The sequence below is a fragment of the Xiphophorus couchianus genome, chromosome 7 (assembly GCF_001444195.1).
Source record: "Xiphophorus couchianus chromosome 7, X_couchianus-1.0, whole genome shotgun sequence".
Lineage (NCBI taxonomy): Eukaryota > Metazoa > Chordata > Actinopteri > Cyprinodontiformes > Poeciliidae > Xiphophorus > Xiphophorus couchianus.
Window position 1 is genome coordinate 2,322,911 of NC_040234.1, and position 18,057 is coordinate 2,340,967.

The following is an 18,057-nucleotide window of genomic DNA, read 5'->3' on the forward strand; positions in this document are numbered from 1 at the left end:
TATATATATTGTTTGCTGTCGATAAGGATACATTTTTAGTCAAAAATACAAAATATAATTAATAAAATTTTGCACATCACATTTTTTTATACTCCCCTTCAATTAAAAAAATATAATTAAAAAAACACAAACCATGACATTTTAATCTAGAATGTCTGTATTTAATATGATAATAAAAACACTGGAGAGAAGTCCTTATGGTCATGCCTGGGTCTCCATAGTTTTTGCAGATTTCTGGTCTTTCTTCTTCTGTGTGCCCTGTATGGTTTGTAGCAAGCAGCGCTACTTCTGGCGTTCACTTAGCCATGGTTCAAATTCAAATTTAAACTTGTTGGTTTCATGAGAAAAACTTCTGTAATGTTCTTTAGTGGTATTTTTCGGTACCAATATTACCTAATAATTAAAATGAAGATAATGAGGAATCTGCTTAACTAGTACAGACAGAGTATTCTTAGCTCATTTGTACATTAATTAAACTATAAAACTGCTGAAGAGAATTTAGTGCTGAGAGGAGAGTCCACTTGGCCGAGGCTCCACCATGATGATGTAACAGTGGCAGTAAATTCTGAAGAGCTCAGTTTATGAGCTATTTTCAGACATGGAGACAGGCTAGGGTCATACCAGAGTCATTGAGCTCATCCTCACTTTCAGCAAATAAAATGACTTTATTTAGCTACGTCTAAAACAAACTTACAAAATAAGAGCGAAAGTTGTTCAGAGCTGCTCGATCTTTATTTTTAACTCTACCTTCGCGTTTCACATGTGTCATTGCGTCCTGGTTCCACTAGGTGACACTGTTGTCCGTGATGTGAGGTAAAAGTTTAGACCAAGCAAACCAAACACCTGCTCCTGCTTCAGCATGGTGCGCGGGGCGTTTTCATCGACCCTCCGTGGCTGATAAACCGAGCAGCCATGTTGTCACTTTGACTGACTGAATGACTTAACGCAGAGTGTCAGATGGAAGACGCCTACTACGGTGGCCGACAGGTGCAAATGCGCAGCAAAAGAGAAAACATGCAAACAAACAAAAAACACGCGCATAAATTAAATGCGGCAAGCAAAAAGCGAATAAAATGCAGCAAACAAAAAGAGAGACGCAAACAAAAAAGAAAACACCCCCGAATGAAATGCAGCAAACAAAAAGTGAGACGCAAACAAAAAAGAAGACACCCCCGAATGAAATGCAGCAAACAAAAAGTGAGACGCAAACAAAAAAGAAAACACCCACGAATGAAATGCAGCAAACAAAAAGTGTTGAAAACGGAAGTGCTCCAGACCACTAGGGGGAGTCAAAGAAAATAGTATTAATTTCTATGGGACCAGATGCAAGATTCAGAGAAAGAAATTTGAAAGAAAGTAAAGGTACGTATAACTATATTTCTTTTCAGAAATATAGTTATACGTACTATATAACTATATTTAGTACGTATAAATACTATACGTACTTATATTATAAAAAGATACGCCGTCTTTTATAATATTATAGAATAACAGAATAATTTATGGGTAGCGTGATAGACTTTGTGTCAGTCATACCGTTCTGAGCTCGGTCTCGATTTTCTTTGACTCCCCCTAGTGGTCTGGAGCACTTCCGTTTTCAACACTTTTTGTTTGCTGCATTTCATTCGGGGGTGTTTTCTTTTTTGTTTGCTGCATTTTGTTCGCTTTTTGCTTGCCGCATTTAATTTGTGCGCGTGTTTTTTTTTTTGTTTGCATGTTTTCTCTTTTGCTGCGCATTTGCACCTGTCGGCCACCGTAGCCTACAGTCCTTATGGTTCTCCTTCTCCTGTCCACCGCAGTACCATAACAAGTGTGCGTCCCATGTGAAGCCTGAGTGTGACGGAGGGAGCCTGAAGGACCACACCCTGCTGCCGTCATACATCTGTCCTGCGGTGCTGGTGAGAACCGTTCCGCTGTATATCATGAAAGGAGGGCAAGAAAAACTTTAACTGTTGCTGCAGAGCCAAACATAGTAAAATACAGTCAGTCTATTAAAAGGTGTAGGTTTTATTTGATAAAATGTGTTTATCAGGGGCAGATTCTGGTTTCCTCATGTAAAAAAAAAAAAAAAATCTGAACTCAAGTCCAGAAGTCTAAAAAAAACACAAAAAACGTACAAACAAGAATAATGTGACTGTTTCATATTCTCTCCAGCAGGGGCGCTGTAAAACTAAATTTGCAATTTTGTTCTGTGGTGACTAATTCACAATTCAGGTCATGTTGTTTACCAAAAAGCATCAATAACAGAGAACAAATATGGGACAGATTGAAAATACTAAGAGTGCAAAACTCAGACGATACACTGAAGAAAGAGATCTGAGCTCCAACTTTAAATAAACGGATCAATTTGTTACATGTAATCAAGTTAGTCAGATTAAATTTATTTACATTTGTTCAACATGACAACTTAATGAGCTTGTATTTACTTGGATAAACTTGGTTTGATTACTTGTTACAAATTAACTTAATTTTTTTTAAGTTTGAACCTCCTGTTTTCTTTTTTCAGTGTAGAGAAAACAGGAAACACTCCAAACTCCTGCAGAACTTTCTTCCCAATATAACTCTGATTTGATTAAAAATCAAATCAGTCAAAGCTTAAGCAAAATACAATTAGTTGTAGCAAATTAAAGTATTTCTTTAAAGTTGGTTCAAAAACTGTTTTCAGTTCAGAGTATCTAACTACTCTCGTACTGTAGACCCTTGTGGCCTTTCAGTACATTCATACGAAAAAAAAGTCATAGAAAATCAAATCAGCAGGATGTTCTGTGCCAGTCCGTTCAGCGGTGAGTGTTCAAAGTGAACGTCTCAGCAGCATTAAACAGCTGCAGTCATCACAACTTTCCTCAAACATGTCAGGATGAAACTTGTGACCACCTGCCTTTCATTTCACGCTGGCTTTTGACTCTATTTCTGGACTCTGCCGTCAAACCTCCTCCATCCCCTCCAACAACGACACATTGATTATATGCATGCTGTTTATCTCATCATTGGAGATTTCATGCCTTATATCAAGACTTGGGCACCTGCTGACCCATTTACTGTTTCCTCCACAGTCCGTCAGCTCTTCTGTTCTCCACAGGATCGTCATTCCATGGCGAAGCACCGGGAGAGCGACTCCACTCCCAACGCCAGCCCTGACGACGCCAGCAAGACATTTAAGTTCCCTTCTGTAGACAGGCAGGCACTGCAGGTACTCATCTTCACACTGGTTGGTTGAGGGCAGGTAGCAGGTTAAACAGAGTGTGTGTTTCCTGCTTGCAGATCACCCCTCTCCCAGGAACACACCCCCTCCTGGTCCTGGTCAACCCTAAGAGTGGAGGGAGGCAGGGGGAGCGGTGAGTTTGACCTCATCGCCGGTGGCCATGTTTCCAAATCTAACACGTCAGTTTATTGGTGACCACTGGCACAGTGCATACATAAAGTATTCAACCCCATCACCACAAAAACACAAAATCTTACCAAGTCATCTTTGTCTAGTTTCTAGTGCAAATATCTTATTACATTTGAAATGGGACCAAACTGTGGCTCTGAATGTCGCCATTTAAAGGTGGAGTGCTGGAAATAAAGGCTTTTATTCTCGCCTCATTTGCCACAAAGCTCCCAGCAATCATGACCAATCAGAACCTGCTGCTTTTCTTTCTAGCAAGCGTGTTGCCCCGGCAACACACTTTTTCTTACTGTACAATGAGAAAGCCAGTTATTCTCTATCAATGGGCAAATAAGAGTAAAAGACATTTACCAGGACAACAGTTGTTCTATTTTTATCTGTGAAATTTTCATGACATTTAAATAAGTGCTTGCCCTTTAGGAGAAAAAAAATTAACAGGAAATCTCAGAAAGAAAAGAAAAAAAAAAGCCTACCGAGCAACACACTGAATCATTTGTTATGGGGAGCAGACCATAATAAATAATGGCAGTTCTAGTCATAATAGGAATTCCTGGAAGAAAACCTGTAAGAGGCTGCAGAATACCTGAGAGAGGGGTCAAAGTTCACCTTCCATCACCCGAATGAATGGCATCTAATTAATGAACTGACATTAATTACAGTCCAGTGCAGTGATACAGCAGGAGTGATAAATGTGTGACATATTGAACAACCTGCTGGGCTTCATTCATCTGGAGTGAAACAGGGAAACACAAACTAGGGTGGCAACGTTCCGAACGAAGCACAAGACTTATGAAAAAATACTGTTTGGTCAAAAGAGACTAAAGTTACCTTCTGAATGTGTAGGATAATTTAATTAATCACCATGTCACTAAGTTAAAGAGATAGATCAAATACTCTTATTACTTTTAGCCTCTCCCCCATCCACCCTTTTTCTTCTTTTTATTCTCTCTGTTCTAGTTTGTATGGTGTTTTACATGTAAAAAAAAAAAAAAAGAAAGTCAGAGAAGCTGTGTAATTATGCAAGATGTATATGATGCTAACAACATTGTGTAATTTATTGATAAACAAATAAGAAAAGACACCATAGTTGAGATGTTCAGCCATAATGCACACCAGCATGTTTGCTGGAAACCGAGCAACTGTTATGTATAGTGGTGGAGGAGTGATGATGTGGGCTGTGAAAGAAAAAAAACTATGTTCATTAACATCAATGAACTGAAGCAAAGTAGTAAAGACTGATAAAGTCGTGTAAAATGATCATGAATCACAGGATGGGCTTAGCTTAAAACCTTTCTGTCCGCCCTGCCTGCACCCAGACTGCAGAGAGGGGGAGAGTGAGAGTGGTACTACTTCAATATACTTTTACTCAAATGAAAGTAAAAAGTAGTTGTCCAAGAAGTTATTCAGGAAAGAGTAAAAAAGTATTTTGTAAAATGGCCACTTAAGTACCGAGTAACAGAAGAAGTCATCAGATGGAGAAAAATTTACTTTACTGCACAAATTCTGTTATTTTAGGGAATGTTGATGAAATAATTAATACATGAAGCAACAGTAAAATAAATTCAGGCAGAAAAACTTTTCGAATCTTTTCTTTTTTTCTAAATAAAACTTGTGAAACTAATACTATTCCACAGGTGATGTGTGTGTGTGTCAGGGGTGGGAGGGTGTGTACTCATAGTGGGTAGAGAGGTCAGAAATTTTAATCAAGTAAAAGTAGTGATACTTCATAATAATATTACTCGAGTAAAAGTAAGACCTACTACTGCAATTACTACTAAAAGTAATTTTTTTTCCCAAAATGTTACTCAAGTAAACATAACTGAGTGAATGTAAGTTACTACCCACTTCTGCTAAGCTATGAATGTACTGTTTGTGTTCACTTCATCATTAAATCTACAATAAATTTACTGCAGCGTCTGATGGCAACAAAATGTTGCACGTCCAGCAATTCACACAATGCATCCAACCAGCTTCTTATAATTGAATATTAACCCAGTCATTTACATCTGAGCTAATATTTGTGTATCGAAGGCTTAATCCATGTTCCTCCATGTTGTGGTTTTTCTCCAGTGTCCTCAGAAAGTTCAGGTACCTGCTAAACCCCAGACAGGTGTACACACTGGAGCACGGAGGCCCCATGAACGGGTGAGTCTGCTACAGTCAACTTTACATTGTCTGTTTATTGCTGGTTTACGTTTACTACGGCGTATTAAGACCATTGTAGATAGAAAAAGGAGGAGTAAATTTGTGAATAATCTCAGAAATTTTCTAGAAAAAATCTTTAAACTTTTGAAATTCAGAAATTTCAGACGTTTTTTTCTAGCAAGTGTCTGAGATGAATCTGATAATGAATGAGTTTTTTGGCTGAAATTTACTTTTGACTTTTTTTTCCATCCACAATGGCCTTAATGCACCATCAGGAAATAACTAAAGTCAGCTTTCTAACAATTAGTAGTGGACAAAAGAAACAAAACTCTTTTTCAGCTGAAGGTTATATTGTGTAGTGAAGCAGATTTAGGAGGTGAGTGCTGAATCTACAGTTCTGTTCCCTCCTCGCTCTGTCAGGTCAGACTAATTTGCAGTAGGTTGAAGAGGAACGCCGCGTTACCGCCGTCAGATTGTTTTTACCTCTTAGTGCACACAGAGACGTGTGCATATGTGAGAGCTGAGCACATGGTGTACTTTGAAATGAATTCTGGTGCTGCTCCGCGTAGCAGAGAGGCTGTAAATGCTTCACCTTAAGGGCGTCTCACTCAGTCACGACAAGCAGAGCTACTGCCCTCTGGAGCCTCGTGTATGAAGAACGACTCGGTGACGCACACAGCTCCCCAGGAGATAAAAAGTGCTGGAAAGATACACGTGCCATCAGACATGAGGGCTGTGCTACTCTGATAGGTTATTGGAAGATTCTGAGTGGAATGTCAACCGCAGGTCAAGAGAATTATAGTTAATCTGATGTAAGAAATGTATTGTTATGTGGTCACTGAAAAGACATAAAAAGATACTTTCAGGATCTGAAAGCTTTGCCCATCATCTGTCGCCATTAGTGAATTTTTATATCAATATAGGGTTATTGTTAGATGAAATCAACTTAGCAGAGCCAAGATCTGGGTAAAAATGATTTTAGCGTGAGGAAAGGCCTGGCTCAATGCTCAGCTGGATGAAACAGCAAGATTCCGTTTTCCATCAAAACGTTCTACAAAAGTTCAACATCACTAGGTGGTGTCCAAAGTATGGTGTGGGGGCCATTTGTGGCCCTTGAAATGGTTTTACTCAACCCCTGATCACAAGTCAAGAATGGTAAAAAAAAAAAAAAAATTGGCCAATAAAATTGAAAAAAATGGGGAATGTAGCTGTTGCTGGTGGAGCTGAAATTTGGTCAATCAGACTTGAATTACAATTTAACAGTGTAGAATTCATTTCTACGCTGCAGCTTTACCCTGGAGTCTCAGTGGTTGTGTCATTGTCTGTAGAGCTGGTCAGTTTGTCCTGGCATTCTGTCTTACTGGCCGCTCTCTAGCTGTTGTTACTGTACAATGGTGAAGTGGAAGTGCTGCTCTGGAACACATAGAAATGGAAATGAGCTGTGCTGTGACAGAGCGCGCTAACCCGTCACCAGCTCAACCCTCCACAACTGTTACCATGGGTACCCTAGCAACAGGCTCAGCAGACTCTGAGGTGAGAGTTGGCTCATTCTCAGTGATTTGTTTTAGGAGTGCAATTAGCTTTCTGTACTGTCATTATTTTAATGCTCATAAAATCCGTTTAGATTTTTGTTGAAGCTAATGCATCTGGGATTAATAGCTTTCTGGATAGGCCTGCCACAATACAGTAAGTTGATGCAATAAACGATAACATTGTTGTTTTTGAGACCATTTTCATGTAATAAATTGCTAATGGCATAATAATGCAAGTTTGCCTTCTCAAAAACCAGTAAACTTTAGTTTTGTAAAGAACACCTCACGCTGGAACTGGAAGACATTTGAAATATCCAAAATTAAACACAATGACCAAGAACAATAAATGAAACAGAAATAAAATCCACACAGATCTGAAAACATAAATGCCAATGCATCTGGGATTATAGATTATAAAATCTTTGTAAGCAAAGTTGCCCTTCAAAAAATCTTATCATCTGAATGGAAGTTATGGAGCTCATTTTAATTTGACCATCTCCTCCACTTTGCTTTGCTCTAAATTCTCTGCATGGCCTATAGAGAGCGCTGTTTGCCTTACATAACATTCAGGCAACAGGAACAGCAACACATGAACACACACAAAATTAAGCTTTAAAAGTAAATCCTTAAATACGACCAGTTGGACATTAAATCTGAACCAAGGGGATCACAAGGAGCTCATCCTGTCAGGGTAGTTTGGAAACTCCTGAGGTGTCATTGTTGCTGCTGCTTCAGGCTACGACTGGAAGAAAAACAACAGTATGTGGTTGCTACACCGCCACGCTGCAACTCTGTAAATGTGGCACTGTGTGGTTTTTGTTTGTTTTTTGTTTTTTTTTACCACGTCTTTATGTCAGTAACCCTGCTGCTTTGGCCGCTTGCCTCAGTTCACATGAATAAGGGCACTTATTCACTCTGCTCACATGGCAGGACTCAGATTCTGAATGCACTCCAACTTCCTGGGCCTCTCTGTAGGACTGAGCACCAAATCACTGCTAAGCTCCTGATAAACATATAGGCTGTTTAAATATGAATAGATGCTCACAGGTCGGACAAGATTAATAATGGCTGAACATTCGTTGGGAATAGTTAATGAGCATATATAAATGGAAACTTTGCATTTACGGTAGAAATTGGATGTTTACGTACACTGCAAAAAAAACAAAAAACTTTTTTCACTTTGGATGTTCTCTATCGCTGGATGTATGCCCTGGACAGGTCACCAGTCAACTGGTGCTTTCACGCAGCACATGCTAAGCGCGACTCGACTCAGTTCTCAGGGATTTCCACTCTCAACCTTTACATGGTACCGGCCCGTTTCAGCTCCGACTTCTCTGGCGTCCCAAATTCTGACTGAGAACACGACGACAGAACACTGCAGGTCACTATTTGATGGAGTCACTGGTTGGGTCACAAGATAATGAACTTTATTTAAAAAGTGACAATGTTCAACTAAAACAGAAATGTCACCATTTGATGTGCTGCACCAGAGTAAAGCTAATTCACATCTGCAGCCCCCTGACTCTCCACAAATGGATACAAGACAGAAAACACAACACTACAACTCGCTTTCTAGTCACAACACACAAACACACGCACAGAACTGATGACTGTCACACACACACACACACACCCGCCGAAACACAGTCATATAGTTAATGTTAATGTAGTTTTTAACAATATCTTAATCAATCAATCAATCACATTTTATTTGTATAGCACATTTCAGCAGCAAGGCATTTCAAAGTGCTTTACATCACATCAAACACAGAAACACAATGCAACATAGAATCAACAATCAAAACACGACATTAATTCAGGCTCCATCAATAAATTTGTAATTGATTACGTTTCAAATACAATCATAAACAGGTGGGTTTTTAGTCGAGTTTGCATCCATAGAAGGTTTACCTGTTACACTCCTACTGTGTTATATGGAACAAAATACATGTTGCAATTTTTATTCCCACTCACAATCACACAGTTTAAAACGATGTAGTCAGCATTTTAATGGGCTTCTGGCACAAGGCTCCATACACCTCTTTCACGTAATTTTGAGCAGGGACTCCGCCGTCCCTCACGGATTTTTGTGCAATTCTATGGTACCTGTTCGTGTCTAGAATTTACAGGGTTTCCGTTACGCGCAGTGACCCTCAGTCACTCGCCGTTTTTCTTTGTTTTTCTTCTTCTTTCTTAAAAAACAAAAAAACCCAAAAAACTTGAGAGCTGCAGCGCCTCAAGAAAAACTCTCCCAATAATGCAAGGCTGAACAATATGACTGAAAACATGTCATGATAGAAGCATTTCTTATCAGCCAATACTGACAATTATTGATTCAGTTTTTTGTTTCAAATGTCCAAAGTATAGCCAAATTAGAGACAAGACCTTTCCTTTTTTATCCACAAATCCCACCACAACGATTTAATAAAATGCTACGATAAAGATTATTTAACTTCAACTTTATTCAAATACAGAAGTTTATGTACAGTACAGACCAAAAGTTTGGACACACTTTCTCATTGAATTCAATGAGAAGTTGTGTCCAAACATTTGGTCTGTACTGTACATTTTCTTAGTATTTGATTTTTTAAAAAGGTCCTTATGTCATGTATTTGCCATCTATTACCTGCTATAACAGGTGATTTTTTTGTTGTTTTGATTTAGTGCACATTGAAAGCATTACGCTGTGGGTTGTTGTGGACTTAAAAAGATCTTAGAATCTTCTTAAAATCAGATTATTAGTTTGTCCTAATGTGTGAAATCTTAAACTGAAACAGGTGTGCTTTCTTTTCACCGTTAGTGTTAAGCTCTTTTTGTATTTTTAAAATCTGATTTATAGAGAAGCAAACCACCTGAAAAGCGTTAGCTCTCTGCAGCTGTGTCCAGTCTGGTGGAGTGAGTTGTGAGTTTCCTGCATGCTAAATGCCACTTCTTTAACTGCTCTGGAATTTCCCAAGTTGTTCCGAGTTTCGTCTGTTACATCCTGTTAGAATTGAGGCAAAGCCGTGTGCAGAGGGCCTGAGCCAGTCTGGCTCTGAGTGTGCAAATTCTCTGGCATCCTAGAAAAATGAACTTGGTGATTTATTTTTCTCTATAGATTTTTGTCCACCACCTTTAAGAGTGCTGAGCGTGTGGACTAACTATAATCATTTTACTCTTCACCTTTTTTGTTGCTGACATTTCTTTTTGGCATTTTACCAGCCAGTCATCTGTTTTTGCACCCCTAGTGTGGTCTTTGTCTTTTACAAGGTCAAACGGCAAATAGAGAAAGAATCTGAGCTGCTTTATGGTTTTGAAGTTCTGGTTTCGGTGCTAAATGCTCCTGTACTGTTCAAGTCGTTTTGAAGAGAAAGCGTGTCTGTATGGAGGCTGGTGTAACGCCACACCTCCCATCCCCAACCTGTTGCTGTGCACAGCCAGTCAGCGCTTTGAGAGTTTTCCACAGTCGTTTTACTCTATTCAGATCAGAACGGCTAACTGACAGTGACAGTCTATATGAAAATGACATTAAATACTTCATCTACATAACACCATAATAGCTGTAACAGTGAATATGTATATTTCTTTGCAGCAATAAGAACAGCTGTGGGGTTTGTCTTTTATATAAAATAAATTACATCTTGTTATGAAGTTTTGCTTTAAATGAAATCCAGTAATACCGTAGAACTGTAACCCCTGATATGTGGTTTCAAGTTTAATGAAAAGGTTTTGGGTTTAGAAGCTGTTCTCGCTGCTGACATTAATTTGTTTGAGTTTTTATCAGGTTATTCCTCTTCACATTTCACATTTCAAAAAGCTCAAAGTTAAATGAACATTAATTAATCTAAGCTGATGCAACAAACTTCATGAGTCCTTTAAGGCTTTCCTTCCTGCTTTGTGATGGCCTGTCCTGCTGCGGTTCTGGACAGGACCGGCCGGACGTAAGGTCCGAAAGGGGCCTGTGGCCCTTTCAAAGCCGGCTGAACAAAGAAGGCAGAGGAGGAAAGCTTACGCCTGCAGCTGTATCCCCACACACATTAAGGGTCCCTGTGAAGGACACACACTCACACATCAGCCTTTCTTCATTAGATCATCCAGAGCTTAGAAATCCCTCAAGAAACACAATCAACGGATTATTGACCTGTAAACAGCTTTCCTAATCCATCTGGTGGTTAGAATTAGGGAACTTTCCCCTCCTGACTATATGTTTGTGGACCACCTGTTTCCTGCATTCGCTTAATTCTCCCGGATCTCCTTTCCATCCAGGCTCAACTTTTTCCATGATGTCCCAGATTCCCGGGTGCTGGCCTGTGGAGGTGACGGTACGGTGGGCTGGATCCTCGACTGCATCGGTACTGAACATCTGACCTCTTGATTTAAGACGCCAATGTGTTTTGACAGGAAACGTTCAGCATTAGGCCTCCTCTGAAGGCAATAATCCCATTTTTGCTGTTGGTATTACAGATGAGATTAAAATTGTTTTGCCACTGTGGAATAATAATCCTTCAGGGCAGGAAGCTCCGTCAGTGTTTCGACCTTATCTTTGTGTGTTTTTAGCCAACATCATTTTTGCCATCATGGTCGATTCATGGAGGGGTGATTAAATGACAAAATAATTACTGTAACTTTTGTTTTTTTAAGGTTTTACTTTCAGTGTCACACATCACTCGCAACAGAGTTTGACTCGTCTTCATCCTGCTTGCAGATAAGGCTAACTTTACCAGACACCCTCCAGTGGCCATCCTCCCTCTGGGCACAGGAAATGACCTGGCACGATGTTTACACTGGGGAGGAGGTGAGAACTTCCTCAGATTCTGTCATTACTGTAATGTAATGATATCTCCATATCGGAGTCCATTTTTAAGTCATATTTGATATACACATCATTTTCATAATAACTGAAGGTAATGTAGTTGCTTGATTGTGCTGTAAAATGGCACCATGTGCCTGGAAAACACGTTACTGCCTCTTTAACAGCTTGAATAAGAAACTGAACTCGAGTGCATTGTTTAATAACTAGAATCAATTCTGAATGTGGATTGAAATGAGTTTTTTGGTAAGTCCTTTGAGATGATGCGTGTAGTAAATTGGTCTTATATATTCTAAATAAACTGAACTGAATTGAATCCAGTAATATTTGGGATCTATCAGGTTAGGTCTGTCATACATATACTGTATTGTTTTCTCCACTAAAAACTAACTGCTTATTTTCACATGCTGCTCAGCGTGATCTGCTTCAACCTTGAAAGATGATCCGATCAGCAGAGCTCCTCAGTCCCCTGGAACTGGAAGCTTAATAACAACATTTTCATAAGGCTGAGTAAGAGCTGGGCTCATCTACCCAGCAGCAACAATAAAGTAGTCACAACCAAGCTTTCATATAACAAGGTCATGGTTCTGTGATTAATCAACACAAGGCAATGAATTTACAGTACAAGTGCTTTGTGTGTGTGAAGTTTTTAATTTAGCCATAACAGCTCCCACTTTCAACTTTTTCATTTCCTGGAATCGTGTTCTGAAGCCTTTCTAGAAACCGCCGTCAGTCTGGGAAATGTTTCCCTCATCAGGATCATCAGAAAATATGAACAAATACGTGCTCCCGTACATATTTCTTCCATTTTACTTATTTCAGATCATCTAGTCTATCTATGGTCTCTTCCAGGAATCTGGGTTTTGTCTAACTTCCATTCTCTTACCTCAATGATTTTGAAAAACAGATATTTACATACACTGAATAAAAAGACAAAAAAAAATTCTCACTGTCTGAAGTAAAATCAGGCCAAACATTTCTTGTTTTAGCTTAGATAGAATTACCAAAATAATTTTTATTTGCTTAATGCTAGAAAACTTGGTGAGAGAAGTGATTATGCACTATGGACTGATGTGTGTAACCATATTTTGTCCTCTTTTATCAGTACTCCAGTAAGCTGTCACTGTTTTGTCTTTTTTTATTTATTTATTTTTTGCTCTATTGTTTGTTTGTTTGTTTTTTGTCTGTCTTTGGTTGTTTAACTCTGAAAATTATAAATGAATTTATAAAAAAAAAAAGTTTTGGGATTTTTTTGGTAACTTTTCTTGAACTTAAAAGTTTGCAGACATTGGTCAGTATGAGAACTGTGTTTTTTAAATGTATGACTTGGGTCAAACCTTTAGGTTTTCACAATAGTTTGCGACTGTCTGACATTCTTACATTGCCCAATTTCTTTTTTTTTTAAGTGGTGCTTTTCTATCAAACTCTCTTTTACTTGTGTTATTTCTTTTCCTTCCATCCTGTGTGGCTGTCCTGACAGGCTATGACGGCAGCAGCTTGATGAAAGTTCTGCGGGACATCGAACACAGCACCGAGGTGGTACTGGACCGCTGGAACATCGACATCATTCCTGATGACAAGGAGGAGAAGGGTGACCCCGTCCCTTACAGCATCATCAACAACTACTTTTCTATAGGAGTGGTAAGGCAGACTTTACTTCTGCTGCACATTTTCTGTGTCCTGTTTATGCCGTAATCATCACATGTATTCATACTTTAATACACTGGATACTAAATAGATGTTTCTAAAAAGTATAAAAAGCAATGTTGATTTTCTTGGCTGTGTAAGAACAGATAAAATAAATATTGAACGCAGCTTTCTTTTCCTTTTCCAATTAGACAACTGAGATCAAATTAGGAGAAGCCTAAGAGAGCTTAAGAAAGACACAGCAGATACTGTTTTTCCTATGAAATGCAGTCAGCTGTTATGAACACTAAGCACACTCACTGTACATCCCTGGACTGTTCTCCAAAGCCCAACTGTAAAAATGAGGATAACTCTTCTGAACTCTGGAAAAGCTTCTGCAATGATCCGACACTTGGCTCAACAGAAATATGTTGTTGGAAACGCTGATTTGAACTCTGGTAAACGGCTCCAGATGCACTTTGATCTCGTCATGAAAACTTCAGTAGAAGCTTTGTGAGACAGATGAGTTGATCTGTGTGGACGCACACAATTAGTTGAATCGTCTGTTGGTTTCTGTTTCCTCTGGGGCATGTTTGATCCCTTAATTGGAGGAAAAGAGCCTGTTGCCAGGTGACAGTTGCTTAGCAACCATTTTATGCTGTCTTAGAGATGCTTTACTGGGGCCTCAGGGACATTTATGCAGGTGACAAACAAGGTGCTTATGAAGTTATCGCAGCGCAGCACAGCTCTGCTCTTTTAGCCCCACTAGCTGCACAGGCCTGAGGAAGTGATGGGTAGGTTCTAGGTTTTCTTAATCAATCATTTCTCCTTCTTTTGTCTTCATTACTCTTGACTGTATTTAAGGTATTGCCTTCACTATTTACTATTCAATTATAACATCATCAAGAAGTTCATGTGTTTCACTAATTCAGTGTTTTAATTCAGAAAGTGAAACTCTTATAAGAGATCACAGCATGCCCTTTGGTAGTTGTTGCAGAAAGTGAAGTCTCTGCTGGGCTTCCAAGCCGTTTCTGTGTGAGGATCAGCTCAGCTTCAGAGCAAGGTGGATTCCTATGAACCACAGGTGATCCAAGTGGACACCGTGTTCAGTAGAAACAGCTGGTGAGGAGAATGATGAGGAGACTCCGTGGTGGGGGGTTGTTCTCCTGAAGTCCATCATCATGACTAGAGTCTTGGGCAGGTTAATCTACAGGAGGTTCTGACCACACAAGTGCACCAGCCAATCCACATCCTGTCTGGGTGCAGACTTATTGTTGTCATGAATCAGAAAAGTTAATTGCGCTAAAACTAAAGTTATGGTATTTAGGACCGACTTTCAACCACGTGTCGATGAGAAAACGTGCTACTACATAGTATGTTGTCCTCAACAGAACCAGATTAGTAATACATGCGTACCTGTACTGTTGGTGGAACTGCTGAAGTTACTGGCAATGACAGCGGCGTCATGTGAGTACAACAGGAGGTTCATACACACACAGGTCTGCCAAGTTGCAGTCTTCTGTGTAGAGAGAGAGATGAGTAGGGAGAGAGCACACCACTGGTTTGGATGGTTCTGGTCCCTGACCATTACCATTTCTGTTAAATAAGAAACGCAGTTAAAATCATACGTGAATAAGTTTGTTCACGCGATAAGTCATTAGAAAACATACAACACTGTGACCCTCCAACTAGTTCCTGTTGTCGTCTTCGTTGTGGTGAGTGGCAACATCCTGTTGTTGATCATGTGACTCGTATGATGTGAAAAAAGTGTTTGCATTGCAGTTTTGCGAAATAAACCAATTTCCATATGGACAAAAAACACCTGATCCTAGAGCTAAAGGTTTATCAAAAAATATGAATTTTTTTTTTTATTAGCAGGCTTCCAGATTAATTTATTTTCAAAATGTCAAATTGCACAATTATGTGATCAATGGAAATGCAGCTTCAGGGCCTCCAACTAAGAACTCAGGGAAGTAATCGTGGCAATGAGAAATTAAGAAGAAATACCTTCTGATATTTGTTAGTTATTGAACTTTAGAGAAAGTGACTGAGTGGTGGCAAACAGCAAAACAAACTCACCAAAACACGATGCAGAATCGAGAGCGAAGCACTGAGGCTGGGTGGGACTGATGTTCTTTTAGGTCTATGTGTAACTCTAACCTTGTGTGGATTCGAGAAAAACTTTGTTTATGGAGAATCAGGACTGTTTAATATGACAAGTATTTCCTGTGTAGCCACATTCTGACACAAAGGAGAGTATGTCATTGTGTGTGAGCATGTTTTGTTTCTTTCCAAACCTGATCCAAGGAGCCAGGAAAAGCCGTACTGTTTGATTTGGGTTTATTCTGAGTCAGCCTCACAATCATCTTCCCACTAATCTGCTGCTTAAGCAGTCACAGTGATGTAGGCTCACACAAACAAACAACATATTTGTGTCCCAATTTTTTAAAAAATGCTCTCAAAATAATGAGAACATGTGAAACAGGGACCAGAGCATTGCTGGATTTGGTCTGTTCAGAGGACAGCTTGATGTGAGAAAGTGCTGACTTGTGGGTTTAATGTAAAGGTTTTCTACGTGAGGCTGCATGCCAACTTTGACTGTGCCGAACTTGGCTGCAGATTGCTGACCCTCCAGGAGCCGCTGTGACAGATGGCTGAGAGTCTATGTGCACACGGCACCTGAGCAAACCTGACTCTGACTCACATCGTTGATGGCGCCGTTACTAAGACCTCAAATCTGCTTCGCAAACCATACAAGGCCTGTGTTTCCTGCCGTCCCATCCCAGACCTTGCTGCTCGGGCTTTTGGTTGCCACAGCGACAGGAGGCTGGCAAGGCCGAATCTGAACGCTTCCACAGTCATCTGTCCTTTATCTCACTGACTTAATTGTGGATGACGCAGTGTGGAGCATGTGGCCGGCTCAGCTGAACCACTCAGAGCTGTAAATCAGAAGGTGAAGTATTTTATTTCAACCTATGAATGCATCTTACCGGACAAAAATCAATTTTTGGATTCTCCATATATGACTTTCAGGTTTTTTACTACTTCGGAAAAAGCTTTAAGCTTCTCTAAACTTGCTTATGTCATCAATCATGGAGTTCATCTACTGCCTTGGCAACCATTACTGACTTTTCTTACTGGGGTTGCTTAGAGAGGTTATGAGGAGACATGATCCAACTTTGTACAAGTCCCCTGTTAACAAGAACAGGTTCTATGTTGGTCTAAGATGTGTTATCATAGTTAAAGTTGAAGCAATACATCCAGTCCATCAGACCAGATGATACTGATTACTGGGATTATGTGAACAAAATTAGAATTTAAAACATTTTTTGCTTGTTTAAAGAGACAGTGTTATGTGTTCACCAGGGATATAGTCATATATTAGCACAGTCATGTAACTACCTTCAGTGTTATAAAAATGTTGTATATACATTTTTATAAAATGTATAAATGTGACTTAAAAGAAATTTAACTTCATAATTTAACACCTTGAAATTTGATCTGTGTCTCTTTAAAAACTCCTGCTCTTTCTGAAACTCCACCTTCAGAAAGTCATCACAACATGGCTCCTCTGTTAACCCCATCTATCAACATTTCTACCAGCATTACTCTGAGCAGTAGCTCAGAAAATGCGCAGTTCCACCAGGTGTTTGCTAGTTGCTTCTGGCTAGTCTGAAGGATCTGATTGGGGGAGTCGTGGGGAAGGCTGCTCTGTGAGGCAGAAGCTTGAAAGCTTGGAAACCGCAATTAAACACCACTTCACTTCTTACCTCAAAATAAGACTTTCAAATATGCAACAGCATGTCAAGCTTATTTCACTGAAGTTCACATCCTTATAGTAACAGCTAAACTTTCTTTGACAGACAGCATGGAATGCTGTCAGCCTACTGGACAGCACTTTACAAGGCAGACCTCACTTTGTAGAGAAACATTGGCACATTTCATTACCACGTCACCCCATGTTGAACAATAGACCCTGATTCAATACCATTCAAGAGTTCAATTCACAACTCGCATCACAAACTAGGTCATTTTTTTACAACCAGAAATATTTCTAAGCATCCAAATTTGTTTTTCTTGTAAGTGCAGAAAAAGTGCAGTAACCGTATTTCAGCCAGCTGACCTGCAGCCGGTGGGGAGGGGCCATGAGCAGAAAGGCTTTACATAATAAAAATGGTAGATTATAATTTTTTTAAAGGGGACCCATTATGCACAATTCATATTTTGCATGCTTTTGTACTTCCAATTGAGTTTCTTAACAGCCTAAGCAGTTAAAAAAACACCCAGCCTCATTTTGGAAATAAGTTAATGGATTTTGGTGCCATTTCAAAAAACATCACAAATCAGGGGGTACTGCTTTCAACTAGCAACCCAAGCTCCAGCACATTTTGTCAGCTGGTTTTACCACTGTTTGGGCTGTACAGTGGCTGCAGGAAAAGATAAGAGTTTTGTTCTTGACTTACCATCAACAAACGACTTTCTGCTTTGCTGCTGGTTGTGCTGGAGGTTCCTCTTCTGCTTTTCAAACCTGTGCGGTTGAATAATTGCAGACTAAAATGTCATTTTCTAGGAACTAC

The 18,057-nt window shown here is 39.6% G+C and overlaps 1 protein-coding gene across 5 annotated transcripts in view; it reads left to right on the plus strand.

Annotated features, from left to right (window-relative positions):
* The window catches only part of dgkg (diacylglycerol kinase, gamma), a 115,252-nt gene that overhangs the window by 51,308 nt on the left and 45,887 nt on the right, over positions 1-18,057 (plus strand). For 4 of the 5 annotated variants that reach the window (XM_028023711.1, XM_028023712.1, XM_028023713.1 and 1 more), the window contains 7 exons: positions 1,800-1,898; positions 3,080-3,190; positions 3,262-3,335; positions 5,459-5,533; positions 11,311-11,396; positions 11,750-11,839; positions 13,335-13,495. In XM_028023711.1, the coding sequence (XP_027879512.1) occupies positions 1,800-1,898; positions 3,080-3,190; positions 3,262-3,335; positions 5,459-5,533; positions 11,311-11,396; positions 11,750-11,839; positions 13,335-13,495 (696 nt within the window). Of the gene's footprint in view, positions 1-1,799; positions 1,899-3,053; positions 3,191-3,261; positions 3,336-5,458; positions 5,534-11,310; positions 11,397-11,749; positions 11,840-13,334; positions 13,496-18,057 lie in introns of those variants that run through there. The other variant, XM_028023716.1, reaches the window with a different exon arrangement.